Source organism: Symphodus melops (assembly GCF_947650265.1).
Source record: "Symphodus melops genome assembly, chromosome: 21".
NCBI lineage: Eukaryota > Metazoa > Chordata > Actinopteri > Labriformes > Labridae > Symphodus > Symphodus melops.
The window spans coordinates 16567596-16591901 of NC_136711.1; the positions used below are offsets into that span (position 1 = coordinate 16567596).

General features: G+C 41.8%; 2 protein-coding genes across 3 annotated transcripts in view; both read right to left on the bottom strand.

Moving 5' to 3' along the window:
- Nucleotides 1-21477, bottom strand: part of kif19 (kinesin family member 19) — a 31688-nt gene extending 10211 nt beyond the window's left edge. The window contains exons 1-6 of the mRNA XM_079333612.1: nt 21041-21477; nt 20834-20971; nt 18797-18877; nt 1982-2092; nt 1790-1877; nt 1017-1153 (exon numbers count right to left, since the gene is read on the bottom strand). Of these exons, the coding sequence (XP_079189738.1) occupies nt 1017-1153; nt 1790-1877; nt 1982-2092; nt 18797-18877; nt 20834-20872 (456 nt within the window). The 5' untranslated portion in view covers nt 20873-20971; nt 21041-21477. The remainder of the gene's footprint in view (nt 1-1016; nt 1154-1789; nt 1878-1981; nt 2093-18796; nt 18878-20833; nt 20972-21040) is intronic.
- A 669-nt stretch (nt 21478-22146) lies between these two features.
- ttyh2 (tweety family member 2) overlaps nt 22147-24306 on the bottom strand; it is a 61337-nt gene continuing 59177 nt past the window's right edge. For both annotated transcript variants that reach the window (XM_079333987.1, XM_079333988.1), the window contains one exon: nt 22147-23528. In XM_079333987.1, the coding sequence (XP_079190113.1) occupies nt 23448-23528 (81 nt within the window). In that variant the 3' untranslated portion in view covers nt 22147-23447. The remainder of the gene's footprint in view (nt 23529-24306) is intronic.

The window sequence follows — 24306 nt, forward strand, 5'->3', positions numbered from 1 at the left end:
ATAACATTGTCAATTACTGAACATAATTAAAGGGTTTGGAACAGAAAATCACTAAATGTCATATTATAGCCTGATGTGCTTCTCTCTTTGTACCCAAAAAGTGTCTTTTTCAGTCGTTGATTGAATCTTTTTTTCAGATTTAGACTTTTTTTTTTTTTACAAGGTTACATGCATCGATCGTCCGCCTCTTTCCCTCTTCATCTCTGTCTCTTTATTTCCATCTCGTTTCCTGACATGAAGTGCAGTCTGAATAAATGTGACTCACTCCTCGTTATATTCACGCTGCAAAGCAGAAGAAAGCTACGAGGGACCAAATGTTCCTTTGAAATCATGAACACATCCTGGATGCCATTTCAAGGTTCGTCTGATATTTTTCCAGTATTCCAAAAACCAAGTGGCTCCAGGATGCCATATAACAATTGTAGATGTATAAACGCGATTTCCAAATATTTAAAAAAAAATATATATATTAGAAGCTGTATCAGTATCGGTACATATGTATCAGTTCGAAAGTAAATTATTACTATTTTAAAAAAAGCTTTATTGATTCCTCTTCCTCGACACAGACTGTGGGCAGGCGAATCGTTTCCAAAGTGAATTCATCGTGCTTGACAAAAAAAACACAGGAATCATCGTAATGAAACATACACGTGTGGAATCAACGTGTTGAAAAGTCTGCTTGTGTTGCCAGATAAGTTCATTTCGGATGGAAACGAATGCGGGCTAAAGTAAAAGGACACCGGTCGTATCTGTCTGCAATTGGCATCAGCTAACAAGCTGAGATCTTATCGGTGTAAAGAGACGACGCCGAAATCAGAAGTTCTAATTTAACCGCTGACAAACACGCAGATAGAAAAGGAACATTTCAAAGTGAAGAAATAAACTAATGATCAAAGCAAGCAGGAGGGTAAATGGTGACCACCTTTAAAAGCTTCAGGGGAAGAACAGGATGTTGTATTAACACGATGTGATTTGAGACGCGAGTGTGACGATGAAGTTGGAGATGAAACACCGACCTCGAGATAGGACATGGAGACGCTGTACGACATGTCGTCACTCGTCTCCTCGATGGCACGGAACAGGTCGTTCAGCGTCCTGACGTAGATGCCCGGCTCCTTGTCGGTCCCCAACATGGTGTACGTCTTCCCGCACCCTGAGAACAGACGAGGAAATGTAGCCAGAAATAAAACAGTGACAGCCTGCCGTGTTTAAAACACATCGGGTCGGTTAAAGGGAGGAAAGAGACATCCCTTAATCTCTCATTGTGCTACAGAGTGTTGTCACAAAGATGGATAAAAAACACACAGCTTGTTCAATTATATATTCAGGGACTTGGCTGACTTCTTTTAAGACTCATCATCCTATTAGCTGAAATGTGGATGGCTAAGAGCTAATTACATTCTGTGTTTGTATGCATGTATAAAGTTCTATTTTCATTAGTTATTAGACTTCCTGACCAATCCGACAAATAAAGACATAAACACACACACATGCACGCTTGTTTACTTCCTCACAAAAGGAGGAGCCAATGAGCCGACAGACGGCGATGAAGTCAGCGGGACAGATGGGAAAGTTGACGAGCGTTCGACAATCTGTCACTGCCCACTTTTAACGTGGGAGGGAGAGCGTGACTCATTCTTTAATCACACCTGGACTCAAATTAAACAGCAAAGCAGAAGAGAGTAAGATGTCTCACTGTTTTCCCAAAGAGTTCAGAGCTGAGTCAGACAGAGGCTAATGAGAGATAACACACACACACACTCTCTCTCCCTCTCTCGCCCACACAAACCTGTGGGTCCGTAGGCAAACACGGTGGCATTGTAGCCCGATATGAGGCCCTCGATCAGCTCTTTGGTTGTAGCTCGATACACTTCGTCCTGCGCAGGAAGGAGAAAAAACACACTTTAAGGATTTAAGGGACCGATGAGTCTTTTTTTGTTTCGTTCATTCGTTTCTTTTTTTTTTTTTTTTTTCGACTGACCTGACTGGCTAAGTAATCAAACGCAACGTCAAACATGTACGTCTTCTCCCTGGAGCGGTTGGCACGCAGGATGTCGTCAGGGTCCTCCATGGGGTCCATCAGAACCACCATCTGAAGATGGAGAGGAGGGCGATAGAAAACAGGGGAAGAGAGAAGGACATTTAAAGAAGAGTAAAGACTTCAGATAGATTTCACACACAGGGAAAAGGATCAAACCAAAAGCAGACCTCACTCTGGAGCATTAGTTTGATCTTTGCAGAAAAAAAAAATCAAACCAAAACAAAAAGTTTTAGTTATGAGCTTAAAAAAACAAAAAAAATCAGTTAGAAACTTGTAGCTCGTTGAAGCCTGCAGAGACTTTTATTTTGAAGTGAAAACAATTCACTGAGGTGTTTTTAAAACCTGTCAGAGCCCACCTCAAACACAATAAGAGAAAAACTTGAAATATTCTATTTGACAGGCAGCGCGGTGAAAAACAAGCAATTCTCGGCACAATTGTGTCAAATAGTCCATTTCTCGACTTTCATGTAAATGTTTCTCCCTAAACGGTCGTCACCCATAATCGTTTGAAAATGTTTTAGTTTTTTAAGGGGAAAAGTCGATGAAAAGATTAGCATGTATGCTAATGTGAATCCAGACAAGCCATCCATCAGAATGTAAACAGCACTTACAGAAATGAATGAGTGAAGCAAGAGATCACATTTCGAGGACATTCACACTGTGGCATCTGGAGAAGAGACTGAGAAGCATTTAGAGAAAATGTGTTTGTCTGAGCCGTTCTGCTCTTTACGTGCAAACACTGAGGCTGAGAAGACAAAGCTGAAGCTGCCCTGACAATCATCGATAAATTACAGCTCTCTCAGAGGAACATTTCAGGGACACATTGTGAATGGGTGTCAGAGGAAAGTCTCATAATTGTGTTGACAAAGGGCTGAATCGGAGCGGGTGACAGCGGCTCGACAGGCTGTCAATCGCGAAGGGAAAATCATGGCCATCACAGAGTTGTGCGTTTGGATTTCCTCTCTGAGCATTTGGCAGAACGATTACAGCATCTCCACTAAATCTGGCAGAAATGTCTTTGTCATGGGTCAAAATATATGAAGGTTATGACTTGAAATCAACACGTGGCTGACGGATGGGAGAACCCTTTAACATCAGATTGGACCGTGTAGGAGCTGGGTTTGTGCCAAGTCTCTCCGCTGATCGGCTCGGTCCAGAGCAGGGCCTGGAGAGTCCTCTGAGGCCTGAAACACTGGAGCACCCGGCTCGTTTGATGACCCCCTCAACCAGTGAGCGGCTCACTTTGAAGCCTCTCAATTGAAATTCAAGAGGGCAGAAAGGAGGGAGGGGAAAATAAGAGAGGTTGTGGAGATACTGTTAATGCAACATGTCTGTTTTTTACAAGGATTTTATCTTTGCGTGCGTGTTAGAGATACGGAGTGTGGCAGTGCAGTGTCCCGTCCTCTTCACTTCCTGCTTCTCCTCTGACCCCGCATGTCGTCCAGCTTGGGTGACGTGCGACTTCTGATCGCATTTCACAGGAAAGATATCGCGAACAACCCGTTCCTTCTCTTTCTATCAGAAGCACTTGAGGTCGGAGCCACTTAAGCCACTTACACTTGGCAATTCTGTCGACCTTCAGCAGCAAAAAGGAGTCGGAAGAATCAGCTTGCGGAGAAGAGGCAGAGGCACAAAGTGATGTGCAAAGGAGTTTATAGGTTTGTCAACAGGTGTTCCTAAATGTCACATGTTCAATAAAAGAACAGGCTGGTACGGTTTTCTCCATTCAGTTATCCACTTTAAATGTATGTAGACTGAAAGCTTCTTGTATCTTTTAACCATGTTCCAAATTCTGACATAAGTAAGAGACACAGCAACACGAGGTCAGAGCTCAGGAGGAAGTGGACTGGCACCTCTTCAACAAGTCCCTTCAGACTGGTCCGGGTGAGAAATAGTCGAGAGCTTAGTTTAAATCATATAAAATACCTTTGAATCAGATTCTTGTTTGTCTTTACCGAGCACGGGGGATCATGATAAATACATCCACACCCACACTAATAAAGCAGTGTTTGTCTTACTTTGTGATGGAACGAACTGATAGGAAGCGTCAACCTTCATCTGTGTAGCAGGAACTGTTCTCTGAGTAAAACTTGATCATGACGGATAAACTCCATGACGCCGACTGTTTCAGACAAACTGTTGCTGATCATTCATCTGTTTTATTCCGTCACATTATGTTGGTAATATGAAAATATTGGTATTAAGATAAAGAGGGTTTAACCACTTAGACGGCCATCAGTTCAATATTTGATGTTGACTCTGTCCAATGACTTCACGCACATCAATACAAGCAGAGCTGGAAACTACAGAAAAGTAGCGACTTCTGATTTCTACGTAAAATCCAACTGTGACTGTGAATGATGTAAAATGGTTCGTTGGGGTTTTTCTTCAACTCACATGTCGGTGTCGTAGAGGACAGGAATATACCAGAGAGATCATGAAGTACATTCATAGTGTGTGTGTGTGTGTGTGTTCATTGTGTTTCTAAAGAAAGCTGATGAGCCTGCAACACTACTCTTACATAATTGCATGTATGTATAGAAGGTATCAAGTAGTGCATGCATGCGTCCATGCACGGTGTGCTCCGTGCGAATGCTCTTGGGAAAATCATTAAGGCTCGTGGGTGTTGATGACACCTCTTGTCCCATCTGTCGTCTGTGTTTCTTCTGTTACAGTATGAGCGTCCACGCCCGGCAGCTGCCGCTCGGGCAGATTCTGTACCTCTCGTTTTCTTGGAGTCTCCCGATCAGACTGCACGCCGCAGGCTCTGATGACAGCGCGCCGTGTTGATGTCTGGACCTGAGCCTTGGCAAGCGTTCGATGCCAGTAATGGAGTACAGGTAAACCTCGTGACCTCACACTGTGCCAACATGGACTGTCCACTGTCTGTCCAAGTTAATTAAGAGTTTCAGGTCAGTCTGAGCTGTAAAGTGCTGATGTCTACTGTACAGAACAGGTCAAGGAGCATTTGGCAGTCGCGTGGAAACCATTAAATCTCCCACAAACCCTCTCTTACTACAGTGGCATGGAAACATGTAGTCGCATACTGGCATGACTGACCACGCTAACAGAGGCCAGACTCCCACACAGCGTGCCGTGATGAATGCATGAAAAACACTCTTGATCTACATATATCGAGGATAGCAAGGTTTTATTCTCAAACAGTATACGAGCTACACGGTATGTCATGACTACAAACCTTGATGACCATTAGTCCACATGAGCTGCACACCATCACTAACCGAACATCAACAGGTCTGCTGCTGGAATCTACATTATTAGCCTTAATAAAGCTAAACAGCTGATGGAAGTGAGCTCACAGCAACAACTCGACAAACACAAGTGGTGGAAAACAGCAACCAATCCAAACCTTAGAAGATTAACAGGAATAGGAATAGGCTGTTTGTTAAACGGTAGTGGGTCAGCTGTAACTATGCCAATGATGATTAATAACTGGGACAGCGACTCTGACTCACTCCTTTATGAGCGTCGAGTGTTTCTGCGTCTAGAGGCTCTTATTGAATATGGTCCCAATGTTAACGCTCCGATGTCAGCAGGGAGACAATCGATTGACCGATAATGATGTGACTCAGCGTGAGAAGTCCTCGTCACGATGTTGTTCATTCTCTCTGACCTTCAGCTTCATTATCTGCTCTGCTATAAGAGAAGGAGGAGATGGTTCGCTGGTTCCGCTCCTGATCCCCCCCTGAGATCTGGAGGGATTAAGATATGAGTAGACAAAGAGCTCCGTAAACTATAGTCCACTTCAAAAACATGCCATGCGTTAAGCGATGTCACAGTCCAATTTTCCACTGCTGTCTTGTTGCTCTTTCTACTGGAACTAATCAGTTCGGGGTTTTTTGTGTGTTTTTTTTTAAATTCATGGCGACCACTCAAAAGGGACGTCAGTTTTGAAACAAGCTGGACAGAAGCCCAAGAAGAACAACATGGGGTGAAAAGGAAAGCAATTTCCTGGTCGACAGCGCCTGTAAACATGGTGTCATTTTTAGCACTTTTAATCATGCGGTCGTCTTTCACAATGGACACAACAAGCGGCCGTCACTTTTCATCTGGATACAGGGCTTGAACCCATTCAACTTGACTCCCCGTGGCTGACAAAACAAACTGCCTCAGTGTGAATTTACACACTGTGGCTATGGCCAAAAAAAAGGAGCCTCCTGAAATATTAATATCCGCACAAGGATCAGCCAAAGTCAAAACAACAGCTTGCTTATGCGGCGACATGAAACCAATTAGCGTGATGGAGTTATCTAAACACCATAAAAATCAGCAGGGTGTCATGGAGCACTATTGACCGCCGCCTCCTTTGGCTGATGGGTTTTCTCATCAACAGGAGCTGCTGGTGTGGTCGTTAAAGCAGCGGGGTTGTCTCGGTTGGCCATCTCGCTGATTATGGCGCTCTTAGCTCCCACCGTGGATCCATAATTCAAAGCCTGGATGTGGTACTGTTTCACAAGCCGGGCCTGCCCTGTTCGGATCAGGCAGTGACGAACGCTGCCAAGACGGGCAACAAAAGTCAGCAGTCCTGTCGAAATCAGCTGCTTTTATAGGCAGTGGTTTCATTTCACCTGAATAAGCAGCTCATATAACCAGTACAATTACAAAACATAAAGATTAGACATGCTTCCATTCATTTTCATTATCTTACACTGTGAAGGCTGTACTGTTCACCTCTCACACTGGGAGCAAAAGAAGGTGCTATCAAAAGGAAGCTAAAAGAACAAAAATATTTAATTAAATAACTTTGAATCAGAGGAATATGATCACTATCAAAAATAATCCCTTCATAACTGTTATTGCAAGAAATGAGAACATATTATGGTCGCTTGAAAAGAGAATGAGCAGATCAGTTCAGAGTTACAAACTGGCAGCATATCCAAAGCATTTTAAGTGTAATGAACAAAAAGATCAACAGTCAAGAAAGCACATAAATAAAGCCGCAGCTCCAAATAAAGACTGAGAACGAAGCGATGAAACGCACACGGGGTCTGAATGAGAGCGATAGGACGCCAAACGCGTCACAGTACATGTGTACACACTGCTGTCACGTTTTATTGTTTACGTTTGTGTCCCGTCTTTGTTGTTCTGGTTTCAAAGGTCGAAAGGTGACATCCTTTTTTTTTTAATCTCGTACCTCGGGTTGACCACATGTATTGGAGAGATTACAACACAGTTTTTAGTAAGTGTTATATATTAGAGTCAAATCCAGGTTGCATGTCAATCAATGAATATTGTGTTTCTAAGCCACCATCCTCACTTCAGGCTCCATGTGACATTTGTTGTTTCCATGGAGACAATGCTTCCATTCAAATGCTTTGTGAATGTATGTGCAACTGGGGATATAAACCAAGGATTCATTAAGAATGTAAAATACTGATCTTAAAACATGATGGCCATTTCTCAACTCATCTCTGCCTTGATCTTAAATTGTGAAGGTAAATCAGGATATTAGTGATTTGTATTTGGATGAAGAAGTACATAACAAACACAACTATACCTTTGGGCAAACATGTGAACCAAATCCCTCTACAATCCGTATCAGGGTTAGTGGGTTACTTTTTGAAGCTAATCTTGGGGCTGTGTTTTAGGAGAGGAGAACGTCCTTTTCTTTTGACAAAAACACCAGTTTGGTCCCACCTGAAACATCTCAACAAGCATTGGAAGGATTTCCACTAAATGTGTCACAGACTTTCAAGGTCCCCGGTTGAATCCTCCTGAATGAAATTGTACCTTAATCTTCTCTTAGCATCAAGATGTCGACAGGTGAGTTTTGTATTGAAAGCCTAAACAACAACTAGATGACCGCCGTTCGATACTTCTCCTGCTCCCTGGGATGATTTTCATAAACGTCAGATTACTGTACTTTAAAAGCAGCAGTATAATATTTATGGTCAACATAATGGATATTACAGTATACATGGTTTAACAGCGCTTCAGCACTGTCACACTGACCCAGTTAGCATAATCATTTTAGCATTTAGCCAGAGCAGCTATCACGGCTACAGGATGTAGTGATGAAATCATTCTTAATATAATCATTGAACCGTCGACTGATTGTTGCATCACTCACAGACGGCATATCTTCTAAATTACATCATTTCCAGTAAACTGACGAACATATAATAAAGGTACCACATTGCTAATATGTAAACATTTAAACAGAAACAGGATAGTAGTGCTAACAGCTAATCCATCATATGATCTGTGTGTCTGTTTATAGAGAGCAGATAAAAGACAAATGACAGACAAAATATCCTCTTCCTGTTTGGTAGACATGCAGTGAATTTGATCAGTGACTCTGCGATATGTTAAGAGTCTAAAGATGAGAACCTTCAATACTCTCGTTTCCATTTTTGTGCAAATCTAAAGTAACAATCAACCTCAAAGGATCCATACAATTACAGGAGTGTGTGTTTGTGTTTGTGTGTAAACTAAACAGCTTGGCTCTCTTCCCTTATCTTTAGGCTGCACACTGGCAGACGTTTAACAATGACATCAGTGTGTCACGTCGGGAATGAAGCAAAGAACAAAGTATCAAGATCACTAAAAGAAAGCAATCAGGTCCCGGCGCTGACCTTTACGAGGCAACCTTTCAAGCTGCTCTTTCAGAAACGCAACTGAAGCTTTGGAAAGAACCAACGGGCACAATTGAGTCTGGTTATCTGATAGAAAACCTCCGAGCTGCCCTCTCTGCACCCCAACAATGCTACTGTAGATCCGCTTTCAGGGACTCTGGATGATCGCAGGTGTGTGTGTGTGGGATCACAGTGTACTTGATACAGGGTGCTTGATAGCAAGGCCTGCTCTTCATTTGATGTTACATGAGACGTCTGGCTGAAGTGAACATCTACTGTACACAGTGAGACGAAGGTGGCGGTAATTCCGACTCCGACACCCATTGGAGCACCTTCAGACCAAACACACCCGTGGGTGCTTGCAAAAAGAAATCCTCGTGTAGTCGAGTCAGTCTCGCAATACAACGAGAGATCTTGAAACGTCTCTCGAAGAGACGATGATCAAAGATGATTCTTTCTTACCACCTGCCAATTTTTTTTTTTTGTTTATCTCTAAGCTCATGTTCTTCAACATTTCAGCTCTGAGAGCGCACAGCACGGACGGACTCTGTGGGATAGCACAGGCACAGATGGTTACAAAGGATAAGGAGAACAATACAGCAATTTGTCATCCATGAAAGCAAGTCATTGATGCTCCAGATCTCGATTAAGATGTGGAGGGAGTACAGCGCCTATAAATAGCTGCAGTTGTCACCCTCATCGTGAGACTGCAAAAATATTTTAATGTCCAGGTGCCAGATTTAACACATTTTAATAAGACACCAACTTTTAAATGATACAATCTGCGTCATTTTACTGATAAATAGTATCGAAAAGGTATTCTTTAAATGTAAATAAAATAGATGTTCAGTCAATTTATTCACCAAAAGCTGCCTAAGGCTTTTCTCTTTGTTGTACTTCTATAAAAACTGCATGGTCTCATATCTGAGTTTAGATTCTGGTATGGTGATGAAGCTAGATGTCACAGACAGCACACATGTAACTAATGTCATCAGGTCTGAGCTTTTACTACTCTACTTGGCACTATCATCATCCCCAAACGTCCATGGGTAGATCAACACGCTCAGTAGCTGGATGCCAGAGGGCTGTTAAAGGTCAGGGGTAGCCTGGAGGCCGGAGGCCACAGGTCCAGCACTACACACAAAAAGAGGACAGACACCAATTACCCGGACAACAACACACTTACGTGCTCACGTACACACTATCAGCCCTCCGACCTCTGTGGATGAACAGCTACGTGTTTGGGTGCCAGAGGAACAACTTAAGAGTTCCATCTGCGTCTTTGGCATAAAAAATGAGGTCGAAGAAGGAAATCTCTGGATTAAAATCAGAACCCAGGCTTAGAAAAACAGCTTACTTTTTCGCCTCCTGTAGCTGCAGTTTGAAAACAACGGGCGTGTCCAACTGTCTAAAGCCGGACCACCGTGACATTCACACAGTGACTGAATGCTGGTTTTATTCAGAACAAACAATTTAGGAAATTAAGGATTATATCAATTTAAAGCTCCTGTGAGGAAGTCTACGTTTGTGGATTTTGGCGCCCCCTGTGGCCAAAACAGAATCTTTCATCTTTTATTGATCGTGTCTCCTCCCCCTTTCTTCCGAAAGAAAAATATGTCACTCAGTGTGAATCTTTGTTGTGAAAAACGTTAACAAAAGCTGCCACCTACCCAGTGGCACTTGAATTATAGTCAATCTTGTTTCTGATGGTCCCCCCCCCCCCCAGCCCTCAAAATGAATTATAATCACTTTCATAACATGATAATAACTTCCTGTAGGAGCTTTAACAAAATATTAGTTTTACTTAATGTCAATCTTTTGACATAAATGTGTGATTAATAAAGTTCATCTACTCTTCTAGTCATTCTTAATGCTTTAGTTATATAACAGAGAAACAAACATTGCCTGAAAAATCTACTCTGGTTTTAAAACGAAGATGTGGTGTAAACAGTTTCATATGAACAGACTCCAGATAAAACTAAGATCTTCACACAGACACACTGTGTGTACACGATGTCTTGGTTTTACATCCATCCTGCACACAGTTTTGAGTTAAATAACATTTGCAGATTTGAGCCGTCTGTCTCTGATGAGGTTGGGTAAGGCTCCTCGTTTCCATCAGCTCCAGCTTTAAGTGATGCTGTCATTTCCTTTGAAGGCAGTCTCCAGGGTGAGCCTCGGCAGACAAACATGTTGTGACGGGGGTATTACACAGAGTTCGTCCCTGGAGACTTATTCCCTCCACAGTGGAAGACATACGGGAGGTGTTTTTCTCTGTAAACGACGAGTGACACATCGCTCTATCCTCAGTGCTACATCTTCCCTCTGTCCTGAAATTCCCTCGACCCTCCTTAATGCACCTGTTGCTCTTCCAGCTCGCCACATTCCCACATCCCCCCGTCCTTTATATCTCAGTACTGAAGAAAACTGCTTTGACTTTTGACCTGGACTTTGGCTGCTGTGGGAATCAACTCTTCACTGATTATCTACGTTACATGTCTGTACTGTATATTCTGCCAAGAGACAAATCAGACTACACATCGACGGCACTCGACTGCCCTGTACTTCCTGCTTGTGTAAGAGGTATTAAGTAGCCACAGAGCGAACGGGAACATTGGACGTCTGATTGTATTACACAGAACACACACACACACACAGAGACCAATGTGACAAATTAGCATCAAATAATCATAAAGCTAAATATATGAAGAACAAGAAGAAGAAAAACTTTTTCTGCATCAAAACAAAGACCCTGCACACTGACTCAGTGCCACAAAATGTTCACAAGTGGCGACTTTTCATCCCATGGCCTCGCTCAGTTGAGAGTTAAACTATCAGTAAAAACTGTCAGGTTTGCAAACTGGATATTTCTTCTTCTTGTGGCTATTAAAAAAAAACAGTGCTGAGCTAGCACAGAGCCAGGGAAACGTCAGCTATCAGGGTTTGTCATGCTACAATCATGTATTAGTGTTTCCCTTAATATATATATATATATATATATTAGATGTATGTTTGGGCGTTTTGTACCTTTATTGTAAAGATAGCATAGTAGATAGAGTTGAATCAGGGGCAGAGAGTGGGGAATGTCGTGCAGGAAAGGAGCCACAGGTCAGATTTGAACCCAGGCTGCCCGCTGGGAGGACTACAGAAGCCACCACATCACGTTGAGAACAGTGGACACCTGTTCACATATTGAATAATGAAGTCATTGTGATTCCTAGACGCTCCAATCAGGACGCCCTGAGTGCTTCGTGTAGAGGAACAAGTGTTTACTCGAGTACTCCGAGCTGTTTAGGAGAACAAACTGACGGGCCCTTTAGCATCTAGTCTCCTTCAGAGGCCCTTCATGGGGAGCTGCCACGCCCTGCCCTCCTCTCAGTGAGATAAGGAGTGGGAGAGCGCAGTGGCGATGGAGACGGATCACATGCAAGCATGGAAGGACTGACCCACAATAGCCCTCGTTGTAAAAGAGGCTTGAGAGGAGAAGAGAGGGAGGGAGGGAGGAGGAAACAGAGAGAGTGACACTCGGATGCCGTGAAGGAGAAGTGAAGTTGGAGTAAAATAGGGAAAGCGAGGATTATCCACTCCCGGGGGTCAGACAGTCCTATTTGTGTTGACATATTAACCTAGCTTTGAAAAAGTAGGTCTACCTTTCTGTTTGTGCAGCTTAAAATAAACTCGTGAGTGCTTCTCTGTCATGTTTGTGTCTGTCTGCTGTTGTTGTCTCCTCAGGTTCAGATGGCACTCCTGACTCTGTATCCATGGGGAATTAAATCTTCAGAGTAAAAAAAAAGAGAAGAGGACTTGACAGTTTGTATATCTTGTCTGCCCTCTTTGTCTTACTGGAGAGCTATTTAAACACAGCCTCGTAAAAGGCAGCTCTGGATGGACAAAGTGTGCTCTTTGGGCTCCACCCCAAGATGTTCAACTTGTCCCTTATTCTAATGTGCAGCGGTGTTTGAGGGAACATGATCAAGGGTTCAATCATTTAAAAAACAGATTGTAGTATTTCTGATGCATGTTAATCAGAGCACGACCGATAAATTGGCCAGCCGATAATATCGGCCGATATTTGCATATCCAGTGACTATCAGTATCGGCTAGTTTTATCGCAGCTATGTGCCGATATTAATAGATTTAAGTTATCAGCCGATCTATTGATATCAGATCCCCCTCAACCACCACCACCAATATTGAAATTGGTATCAGCTCCAAAAATCCCATATCAGTCTGGCCCTACTGTTTAGGTAGGGCCAGACGAAGGTTGACGGTAATAAGCCAGTCTGTTCTGTTGATGTGAACACAACACATGACATTTTCACAATTAGCCTCTGCTTTTAGTAATTCATTTCTTGAATCACTCAAAAAGGTCATGTCTTTTTTTCCACTACTTTTGAAACCTTTTAAACATGTATCTACTTTGTAAGATTCATGAAACAGGTGTGATTTGAACATCATATGGTACCTTCACTCAATTTAGGGTAATTACTGTATTTACATGGAGGCAATTTCCGATGTGACTACTTCAAGCAGACATCCAGGCATTGATGAAAAACAGAATCGGGGGGGAGGGGGGGTTCTTTTGCAGTTTAAGCCTTGATTTAAATGACGTTTTGTTGTTACCGCACAGTCCTTGATCACAACAGTGTGTTTTCCTGGGGGAGCTGAAGTCGCTGATTCAGGCTAACTAACATGCAGTCTCTGAGGTGAGGCCAATTTGAACCTCCTTTCACTGGCAGAGCATTGTGGAGAGCAGTGGAAACTCTACACTGAGCCCTCGAGGTGAGCTGCTTTGTAGTCCACAAAGACGCAAAATTTGCCCGTTCATGGCACACTGTGATCAAGTGGACTTGTACTTGGACCGAGCTGAATGCAGAGTACTGTCTAAAAAGACTTGACCTTTAGAAAGGAACTGAGAGGCAGAATGCAACATCTTTGTTTGCACAGTGGTTGACATTTTCCGTCTCCAGGTCAAAATGACCCACCTGGCAGAGTTTGGTGTTTTTCAGGTAAAAATATAAATAAATACACCATAGAAAAGACCTTTTTTATAAGGGCTCTGCCTGTATTGTTACGTCCTTCATTATCTACGTACAACAGAAGCTTTCTCTGCAAAAGGCGACCATGAAGTGCCTTCTTTACACCTTTTTGTGATACATTTGTTACCACTTAGAAAAAAGCATGCTACATTGCAGCTAACAAGCCTGCCAACAATCAAGCCGAACAACTGTTCCATGAAAGAGTGTGTTTGTAATAGCCAATTCATCTGACGACACAATAAGAAAAAGAAGAAGAAGAAGAAGAAGAAGAAGAGAGGTCTTGTTGCCCTGCTGGTTTTCCCTTTTTCCTCCATACTGCTGAAGAAGAGGAGTAAAAAAAAAAAGAAAAAGAAAAGAAACACTAAAATAACAAACAATGGCCCTGACCTTGTCTAGGTGTCTCTATGGAGACGAGGCCTCACTATAAAGCATTCCCCACTGTGTGCTGTTGACAGACCAGCCCTATCGGAGACATGCTCAACAAGTTCGAAGGACTGAGCGAGACACTTCCTGCAAGTTATAAACACATTTCTACTTCTCATACACTACAATAAAAAAAAAATTACTGCACTGACTGTATCACAACTGCTATGAAAACAGATTCTCTTGGTATAAGAAACCTGAAATCTCTATGTATAATTAGACCCTCAACATAGTGTAAAGTTGTATTTAATGTTAACAACCATTGGTACCTTTAGTGTTCTGAGCATAGAGTGATTATTGAGAGAAAATAATGCTCTCAGGTGTCTCATTTAGGAGGTAGGGTGACTGTGGTTATTCCCCAGGGGATAAGAATAGTGTTCCCGTGAGCCTCTTAAGGAGGGATGATATCACCTCCCTGGGTTTTTTACTCCAACATGTTAAAGTAAATACTGTCTGAGGCTGCTCTCACTCTGATCTGAGGTCAGGTAGGAACATGAATAAAAACAAACCACATAATCACAAATGAGCATCAGCTCTACATGTTTAATAGATGAAGAGAATCAACGAACCAAGAAAGAAATCTGTGTTGTTGAGACGAGGAATGAAAAGTTCTTTTTTTGGTTTAGCTTTGTTTGAACAGCCATTAAACTGGAACAAAATAAGTCAGAGAAAAGAAACCTTAAAGAGCTGACCTTTAAATGAAACCAATAAACTACAATTAATTAAGTGATAGTAAGGAGTGAATGTCTGGTGATAATGACCATGTCTGACTCAGAGGCAGCAGTTTCAGGCATCAAAAACAACTACACAGAAATAGGCCACCTTCTCCCTGATAGTGTTGTTTGTTTCTGCACCTGTAAATAAAGATGCATCGTTTTGAATGACTCAGGAACACTTTGCATCTCTCTGCAACTCGCCATTCTTTAGCCTCGTTACTGCAAACAGAGGCGGAAATAAAAGCATGGCAGGCTTTAACCGTCACAAGTCCAGTTTGTGTTCCCTGTCAACAAAGCTTTTAGATCTCCTTTGACTGTCAAAAAAAAACTGGCCAAATGACTTTAAAAGAAATCCCAGTTTGCTTTAAGGTGAGATGTTCACAGTCATAAGATTGTTTTTCAGAAGCCACGGTCCTCCTCCTTAAAAACAAACAAACCAAGTTAACTCTCAAACACTGAAGCAGTTGACTTTAGACATCACTGACACTCTCTGCTGGGGCTTTATGGGGCTGCTCGCTGAGCTGCTGCTAACATTATCTCACCTTGTTGTTCTGATAACTTTGAATGAGTCCTTTCATCCCCCCCCACTGTGACATCATCAAGTTAGAGACGATGGTTGCGTGACTAGTGTGACAGGTTTTTAATTTTCTGGCTGACAGCGAGTGTCTCATGAAATCTCTGCTGAGTGTATGTCTTCCAGGTGAGGTACAACAACATCATGGAGCCCAAAATAGACAACCGAGGACACGGATCAGAACATAAAGAAACGATTAGTCAAATCTTGTTACTAAACTGCCAAATCCAACTTGACACAAACAATTATAATTGGGTCCAATCCAAGTGTTCGGAAGTCTCAGGAGGTATAATGTGACATCAAACTGATTGTCCACGTCCAAACAGTATATAGACTCTCTGGGAGTTTTGTTGTTTTATTTGTCCAAAGTGTCCAAGACAACACCGGTCAGGCCTGTTTCTTAATTTCTCCTTCCTGCGTCATTGAAAATCCGTGCGGTACAATTACTCTACTGGCTCTTTGAAGGCTTTCTGAAATTATAAAACTTAAACAACTAATGCTGATGTTATTCTGACATGCATCAGTTTCAAAGCCAACTTTGTATTTTGTACACAGTTTTGAGATAAAAGCTACTTTTTAATGATTTTTTTTACACTTGTTCAAATCCAATGACTGAGTTCATCTAGAGGCTATTCCATATCTCATTCATAAGTCGAGCGCACCACAGTGTACTACTCGCTCAAGTCTAAGAAAAGCCCATTGTATGTACACTGCAGCAGGTGGTCACTGAAAGGCAGCGTCTGACTTTCCAGGGACGGTCTCTTTGAGAGGGGGAAGAGAGCGGAGGAGAGCAGGTGGCAGCAGGCTTAACCTGAACTAAAACCCCTCCACTGAGCTCATCTCCTCAGGCTTAGCTAGCTCTGCGATATCTGCTTTCTGCGAAAACAGCCAGATCTGCAAATACCCACCCAGTCGGCCAAGTCGTCCACCAGCGTCCTCCTAATCTGTCTGAGCGCTACCTCTGAGCCAGATGGTTGGTTGTCTGCCTTAAAAAGCTAAGTGTTAAACTCACTCTTGTATGTATTAATGGAGTGGCTGCGTGAAAGGGTTTGTAGATATTATTTATATGTAGTTAATTTCCTCATATATTTGAGAATTGTTCCAATACCAATCCTGATATCTATCATACTGATACCAACACTGATACTGATAACAGAAACATTATATGTATCAATACAGATATTAGTATTAATACCAATGTCAGCATTAGTAGCGGCTTCAGTGTTTTTCCACCATTATCTTCTTCTTCTTTTATTTAAACCACACTAGTGTCGGAGGGCGGCTGGGTTTCCTGGAATACTCAAGTCTAGGTTTTAGAAGCAGTAACAGGAAGGGAAACGTGGTTTCTGAGATTACTAATCAGTCACTCTCAAGCAACAACACAGTCATCCAGTCTTACAGATGACTTGAGTAGATCCTGCAGTCTGTACACATTCAAAAATAGACTTTGACTCCAGGGATCAATGAATCCAGAATTATTTTGAATCAAATTGTTAGCCAAAGAATTGAAATTTAATTGAATCATGAGACACCCAAAGAGTCCCCGCCCTCATACTTATGTATATGTATGACTTGAGGCTTTGGTTTTCTACTCTGCTCTCTCTTTACAGTATTCAGTATCTGTATTCAAAACTAGGTCTGTATCGACAAGACAGAAAATGGTATCAGTACTTTATTAGTGTCTGTCTTGTGTGAATTATAGCGTAACAGATTCAGCCATGCCGTGCGTTATAATCTCATCAGTGCGTCGATGTATCCGAACTCTCTTCATCCTCTGCATTCATATGAGGGCAACCCCCTCATAAGTCCATCTCACGACATGGGTAAACAGATTCCCTCTGTCTGAATAACAAGGGTGTGTTGTAAGCTCTGCTGATCCCACACGGTGAGTGAACTTTAAATAACCTCATCCAATGATCTTCCACTTTGTAATTGTGTCCACAGACATCACTGAGACAATCCGCAAACTGCAGGTAAAGTTGAACAGGAAACACTGAAGCTCACTTGTTTCAACCAAAACCTCGTCACGGCGGTCGTGTCAACAACATTTCTACCTGCCTGCCTGCCGCTCCGCTCTAATCCCCTGCGTCCACGCCTGCTTTAATTATGTCATGGCACACAGAAGTGCTGATGTTGTCTTTAAGACGGGATGCAACCGAATCACTTTTGAGAAGACAGAAAAACGAGTCAACCCTCAGCATGGTGGGCTATCTGTTTCGGGGGGGGGAGCTGCCTTCAGCTGCAAACACAACCTGAACTAGACACCCTGGTCTATGGACATAATGTTACTATGTCAACTGTTGCTATGCTGTCACTTTATCTGTGCTAATTAAGAAAAGCTGCTCCGTACTAGTCCGCCCACTCCAAGCGTCAATCAGGAGACGGTAAGTGGGGAGACACCTCAGCAGGTTCCCAGTCAAGATGCTCATAATCATTTGCACCACCTTCATCATCATCATCATCATCACACTCTCACTGCAGGTCCCGCTAAATGCTCTCCAAGAGGGACCTCGAGGCCTGCATGGAAAACGCCGTCCTCTATTCGATCTTGTTTCTTTCCATACGTTCAGTTCAGACACATTCCAGTCCTGCTTTTCTCTAACAGAGAACACAGTTAACATAACGGCTCCACTGAATGTCCACAAGTGATGCGTCGCACCCATCGCTGCTGAGAAGCTGGAACCAGAACATGTCTGCATGAGTGAAGATTTCCTGATTCAACACTTTAGAGTCCAGCTCATGTGGTCATAAACCATCAGCTTTAATGAGAATAACACAGTTTGGACCTCGGGCTGAACTGTCTGTGTCAGTGTTGCATTGTGGGTAATGTTGATGGCACATTCAACTCTCTGTTTTTGCTTCATCAATTTTGGAATACTGATTGGACAACATGGACAACCAAAGCGTTGACTGAAAATTACAACATAATTGATAGATGGAATAAACAGAATAGAAATAATTAGTGCTTTGGCTCTCTTAGATACTGATTTACCTCTCAGTGCTTATGTGTTATGGATGTCCAATTAAAACGCAGACATTCACCAGGGCAAACCGTTCTGCCTTTTTGCCTTTGAAAGAATGTGACGCTCTCTGTGAGTGGTTCGAAAGGTCAGTCGTTCTGCTCCACGTCTGAGTCATCCGTAATTCATTTACAAATGAAATGTGACATTTGAGCTTTACAAACGAGTTTGTTTTTAAAAAAAGAGCTTCTGAGGTCCCTGCAGATACCTTATCTGTGCAGCCTCCTGACAGGCAGGAAGAGGCTCCTGAAACAGAGACAACAGCCCTCTCCTGAAGGGCAACACACACACTGACCCCGTCACTCACTCACTCACATGCATGTATACTGTATGTGCACAGAGGCAAACAGTTTACTGACACACACACACACACACAACGGTTCTCACCTGGTCGTCCAGTCTGTGGGCCACAATTGTAGCCGCCTCCTCCTGCTCAGCATCACTGAGGGGTCGGATCCTCAAGGCAACCTGCAGCACACACAATGACTTTAATAATGAAGTGGTCCTTGGATTGAATCCACGCACAGATATTGAACTAGCTGAAATGATAGGTTAGAAAATGAACCGAGCTCGGCCTTTGTCGAGTAGGAACAACTCGCAGCACAATTTCCCTTACTGTGAAAATAAATGAGTTTGTATTTATTGGATGTTTGTGATGACTCTAGACTCTTAAGGGGGTTGTATTTAGAAATGGATTTTTTTTTTTTTATGACACCATTTTCAAGACCATTTTCATGCAATTGTGATTTTCTTTTCTTGGTAATTACAAGCAAATGATGCAAGACTTGTTTTCTATTCAAACAGTGCACGACGCAGTCCGTCCTCATAGCTCGCTGCAGGTGTCTGCCTATCAAAGTGTTTGACTTCATGTGTGGGAGACTGGGGACAAACGTGCGTGCGTGCTGGGGGACCAAAGTGCGTGCGTGCGTCTCTCTGACTGCGATGCACAGGGTTAGAGAACAGATGGATGAATAGATTGATTAACATTTTCGTTCCCACAATCAACCCTTAATCGCTTCACAGCCTGATTAATGATCAGTTGAGAAACAAATTAGAGCGGTGACACTTTCAGCACAATTAGCAACACTCATGTCAAATGTGAAACTAAACCCTGTCGAGGGTGGCCTGTCCTTCCCGAATGAGCCCTGGGTAGCATTCAAACCACTCATTTAAAAGCAATCTCACAAGGGAAATAAAAGTACATACTCCAGGAATATAATATGTTAAAAGTCTAGCTATCCTCACTATTATCAGGTAACTGTGGATAAAACCAGTTTATATGACATCAATTACATAGACGTTAGTGGCAGCTCAGCGAGCAGCCCCCCTCACCAGCAGCCAGTGTCTACTGAAAAGTGCTAGAAACAACTATAAACTTGTATTTTCGCTTGTTTTAACCCATTAAAATACCCAAGCACATCAATTTATTTCCTGTCTTTTTTTTCTGAATCAGCTTCATTGATATTGAATATTCCCTTTCGATCTTTCCTGTAATACTTAACACGTCAAATATTGCTTTTGAAATGCCTGATAGAGAACTTTGGCTTGTGATGGTAAACATAAATCGTGTGCCATCTGTTTACTTCAGGCTTCCTCCTCACTATCAGGACACCCTTTAAACGGCGATATCTTTTGAAGGGAGCCGAACGGGTTCAAAAGAGACGAAAACAATTAAGGCAGAAATATAATTTACAAGTGATTTGAAGGCATTGCTGCCGTGGTTTCGTAATTATAATGGCAAAGGGATCTAACGTAGTTTCAGAGGGAATACATGAGTCACACTCTCTGTCAGCACCCAGAAGAAAGTGTATTAAATGCTGGACAAGAGAGGGGCCATGCGACTGAAACAGCAACTTCAATTATTCAGATATGAGCTGCAGCAGTGAAGGTGGCGTAAGGACAAAAAAAAATAAAAAATCATACAGACAGCATGTGGTGCATGATGTCAGGGTTTAGTAAAAAGCATTCAACATTGTTGATTCAGTACCTTTTTTGGTAAGCCTGTATTAGTTAAGAAATTCTTCTGTGAGAAATTCTTATTCTACAATTTGATGTTACTAGACTTCCTTCTATACAGATGTGATTGCAGGTTAATAGTCCATCCACCTCAAAGTAAAACAGTTACATCAGTCAGTGATAAGGATATGCTGAGTGCATGAAGGTAAAAGAGACAATATGGGCAAAATGTAAAGGGATAATTAGATTGAAAGTAAAACAAACACAAAAGCAAAAAAACATTGTATTGGCATTGTATCATTATGTTTAATAATATAGACTAGATATATTTATATACCATATCAACAAACAATTTTATAGAATAAGATTGTGACAAAGTACAAGTGCTGTAGAAAACTACAATTAGAGTAATGCGCATGCCTGTCACTAAAAAGAAACAGTGAAGACAGTGAAGTAAGTTGAACTCACAGTTAGTTGTTGGTCCTTTGATTCTCCTGTTTCCTTCATGGTCACTTTCTGTGCGCGTGAAGGGGAACTGAGGGAGCGTCAACAGCAGACGGGACACTGCACCAACCTCCTCACTGCACCTACCTGCATGCCTCCTGTCTGTACAAACACACCTCAACTTATTTTTGCTCCTGGCGGGCTCTGTTCAGCGTCCCTTAAAACAAATACCTCTGACTGTTTCTTCAGCACCTTTAAGCGAGCCAACCATGCATTTCCGAGCTCCTCTGTCTTTTTTTTTTTTTCTGTCCTTCAAAAACTGCCTCGACGCTCCGACGCTTGTTCCAGTGTTTCCGCTCAGAAGCAGGTTAGCAACATGGTCCTGAGAATAATTCAGACAACAGAGAGAGAGGTGGGTAACACCACCAGCAGCAGCAGCCCACCTGCAACGCTTACATCCCCGAGTGTCCCTCCTCTTTCTCCGCTGCCCTGCTCTGCATGCGTGTGCGTATGTGTGTGTGTGTGTGTGTGTGTGTGCGCGCGCGCGCGCGGGTTTTGTTTATGTGATATTTGAGCGCGTGAGCGTGCGTTGCCTTTATGTTGTCCTGGGAGACACGCTAGCATAGGTGTTGCTAATCAAGCTAGCTACTGTAAAAACAGAAACAAACATTTACTGTCTCTACCCCTGTTAGAAATCTTGCAACCGTTTTTAAAGTAAAAAAAAAAAAAAAAACGAACTGTGTTACAGTGTTATATTTAAACAAATGTTTTTTCTTCACATTTGAACGCATATTTTTCACAACTTTTTTTTGTTTTCAACACTTTATGTAGGTAGATTACCATTATATATACGTAGCTGATGACTATTAGTCAACAATTTTTAACGTTAAAATGTTTTCATAAAATATAACTAACAATGGTTGTATGTTGTGTGCAGTTGCAGGGTTACTACAGTCTCCATCTGGCAGCATTGTTTTTGATGATACACTGACATCTTGTGGACGAATTCAAAATTGTCTTTATATGCTTTAAAATAAACCAACAAACTCACTTTTGTTCAGTTAAATCAATGTGATGGGGATGTAGGGTAACCCGGATAAAAACTTTAATTTCAAAAATAGAAAACCAAGTATTTTTCAAAGACTATTGTTTTCGCCTTAATGTTGGTAGCCAAGACTGTAGGCAAGCTGAAAGCTCTTCACTTGCAGAGCTATGTACAAGTTCACATCACTGGCTGTGATATGAATTTTACCACATAATGTTTGAAAATCAATCATTTCTGCGGGCAGGCCTGCTTTACACAGAGAAGATGATCAACAAACAGAAGACACATTGAGTTTTACTCAAAACTGATTTATTGAACTCACAGTTAGACCTCATAGTTAAGGTCGCACACAAAATTAAGCACCACAGTTAGTGCCTGTACAATGAAACATGCTGAAAGAAATGACACTTAGAAAAATAATTAATAAACAAAACCTTGTGTATTTAACACCCTTACAGAAAATCATTGTTAGTCAGTACAAACCTGAACTGCTTGATGGTTTGAGTTGATAGAAATATTACCTGAATATTCTAAGTAATCATGGTTAAGAGGAGCACAGCTTCCCAAGTTATGATAGAAACTACATCTTTGTTTGTTTTAGCAGGGTTAGATATGCAGAAAACATGAAATATTTGCCCTTTAGAAAACACAAGAAATAAAAAAAAACAGTGAGCCTATGTGACATTGCCACACAAAACTAGAAAAAAATATATAAAAATGGCACATTTAAATCTTTCTTTTTTAAACCAAATCAAAATAAACCACATCAGAATGAGACACCTGTCTGTTCATTTACATTTTATACACAGAAGCCGAAGTCTCAGGGTGGTGTCGTCTCCAGAAACACAAAGCTTTACTCGAGGCATGCCTGTGTGTGAATGTAAATAAATTATACCTCAACAAAGCCTCCTCTGCCCGCTGTGTGCTGCAACTGCTGGCTTTGTGCCTCATAAATAAAAAAACAAGCACAGGGCACAGAAAACAATATGACGCGTTTACACCACCTGTCATGCTCATGTTTTTCTCTTTGGAGGTTCAAATTAGAAATTTTTGAAAAATTTGTTCCAGAAGAAACAAATTATTTCCTTTTTCATTCTTGAAATCGATTTCGATTTCTCCGCTCGCGAGATGAATAAAGGATTATCTCTTACCTAAGTGAGAAATGAATACTCCAAATTGTCTCCTTTACTTCTTGAATAAAAGTCATTAATCATTGGTTTCATTTTTAATTCAAACGAAAACTAAGGTAGAACTAAGGTATGAGTCAAATGTCCGCCATGTCACCTTCTTTCCCGTTATACTTCGTCAATTGATGACTCGGCCTGTCAAGCCAAATAACACAACACGTTAAGAGCAGGTTAGAGTTCAACGGCGAGTATCAGAAAGATTTAGCGAGGTCCTCCAAATGTGTCTCCATCCATTGTCCTGACACAGAACCGTCCTGGACCAACGACATGTCACACACTGTCCTCTGTGATGCTCGGTACAGCCACACAATCTGTTTGTTGAGTGTGTGTTTATGTGTGTGTGTGTGTGTGTGTGTGTGTGTGTTTGTGTGTGAAGCTGCTTCCATCGCCGGACAGCTTAAGAAGTCTATGCTTGGAAGTCGTTCCCAAAGTGTCTTCTCTGTTCCTCGGTCATGGACAGATAGGTGGCCCTCATACTGGGGGAGTACTGTGGAGGCAGGGGGGGGGGGGGGGGTAAAGACACAGACACACGAACAGAGAATGTTACGAGCTGATTTTGTTTGCTAAAGGTGCTAATCATTAGCTTAAAGGAAAACAAATCGTCACAGGAGGTTTAAAGGAACAGTCCACTGAAAATCTCATTTGCGAGTATCAATATCTCATCACGTGTAGCTTCTGAAAAGATTAAAGAGGAACAGCAGCTGTATTAAGCTTTGATTCACAGAAGTTAAAATCCTTTTCTGCAGCAACCCCAGTAATATTAGTCCAAGGATTATGGGATTTTCAGACTTCCAAGAACCAGTACCTGCAGGAAATTGATTCTTTGTCAAACTAAAATTTAGAAATTTTCGTCATGTTTGACATGATTGTGTTTTGTCCTCAGACAACCTCTACAGTTTCATTTAGCCACTTATTAGCAACCTCCCTTTTTGAAGTCCCTCAAAAACATGACTCACAAGGATGCTAAATGTTGTTAGTCTAAGGCTTAAGGTAAAAAAAAACTTTTTTTTTTTTTTTTACCCTAACAAATAAGCAACCCACTGATATCTGATCCTATCCACTGTCCTGAGCTTTTGAGCTTTAAAGAACATGACAGTAGATGGATGCTTGTTAGCAATTTGTTAGCTCACCGCACCAAGCTGGGCTAGATATCTTCCTTATGTTCTGCTAAGCTAACTGTCTCCTAGCTTTAGCTTCATATTTAAAAGGATTATTAAAGAATCAATCTTTTTATCTAGCATCCACTAAGTAAGAAAAAAAGGTTT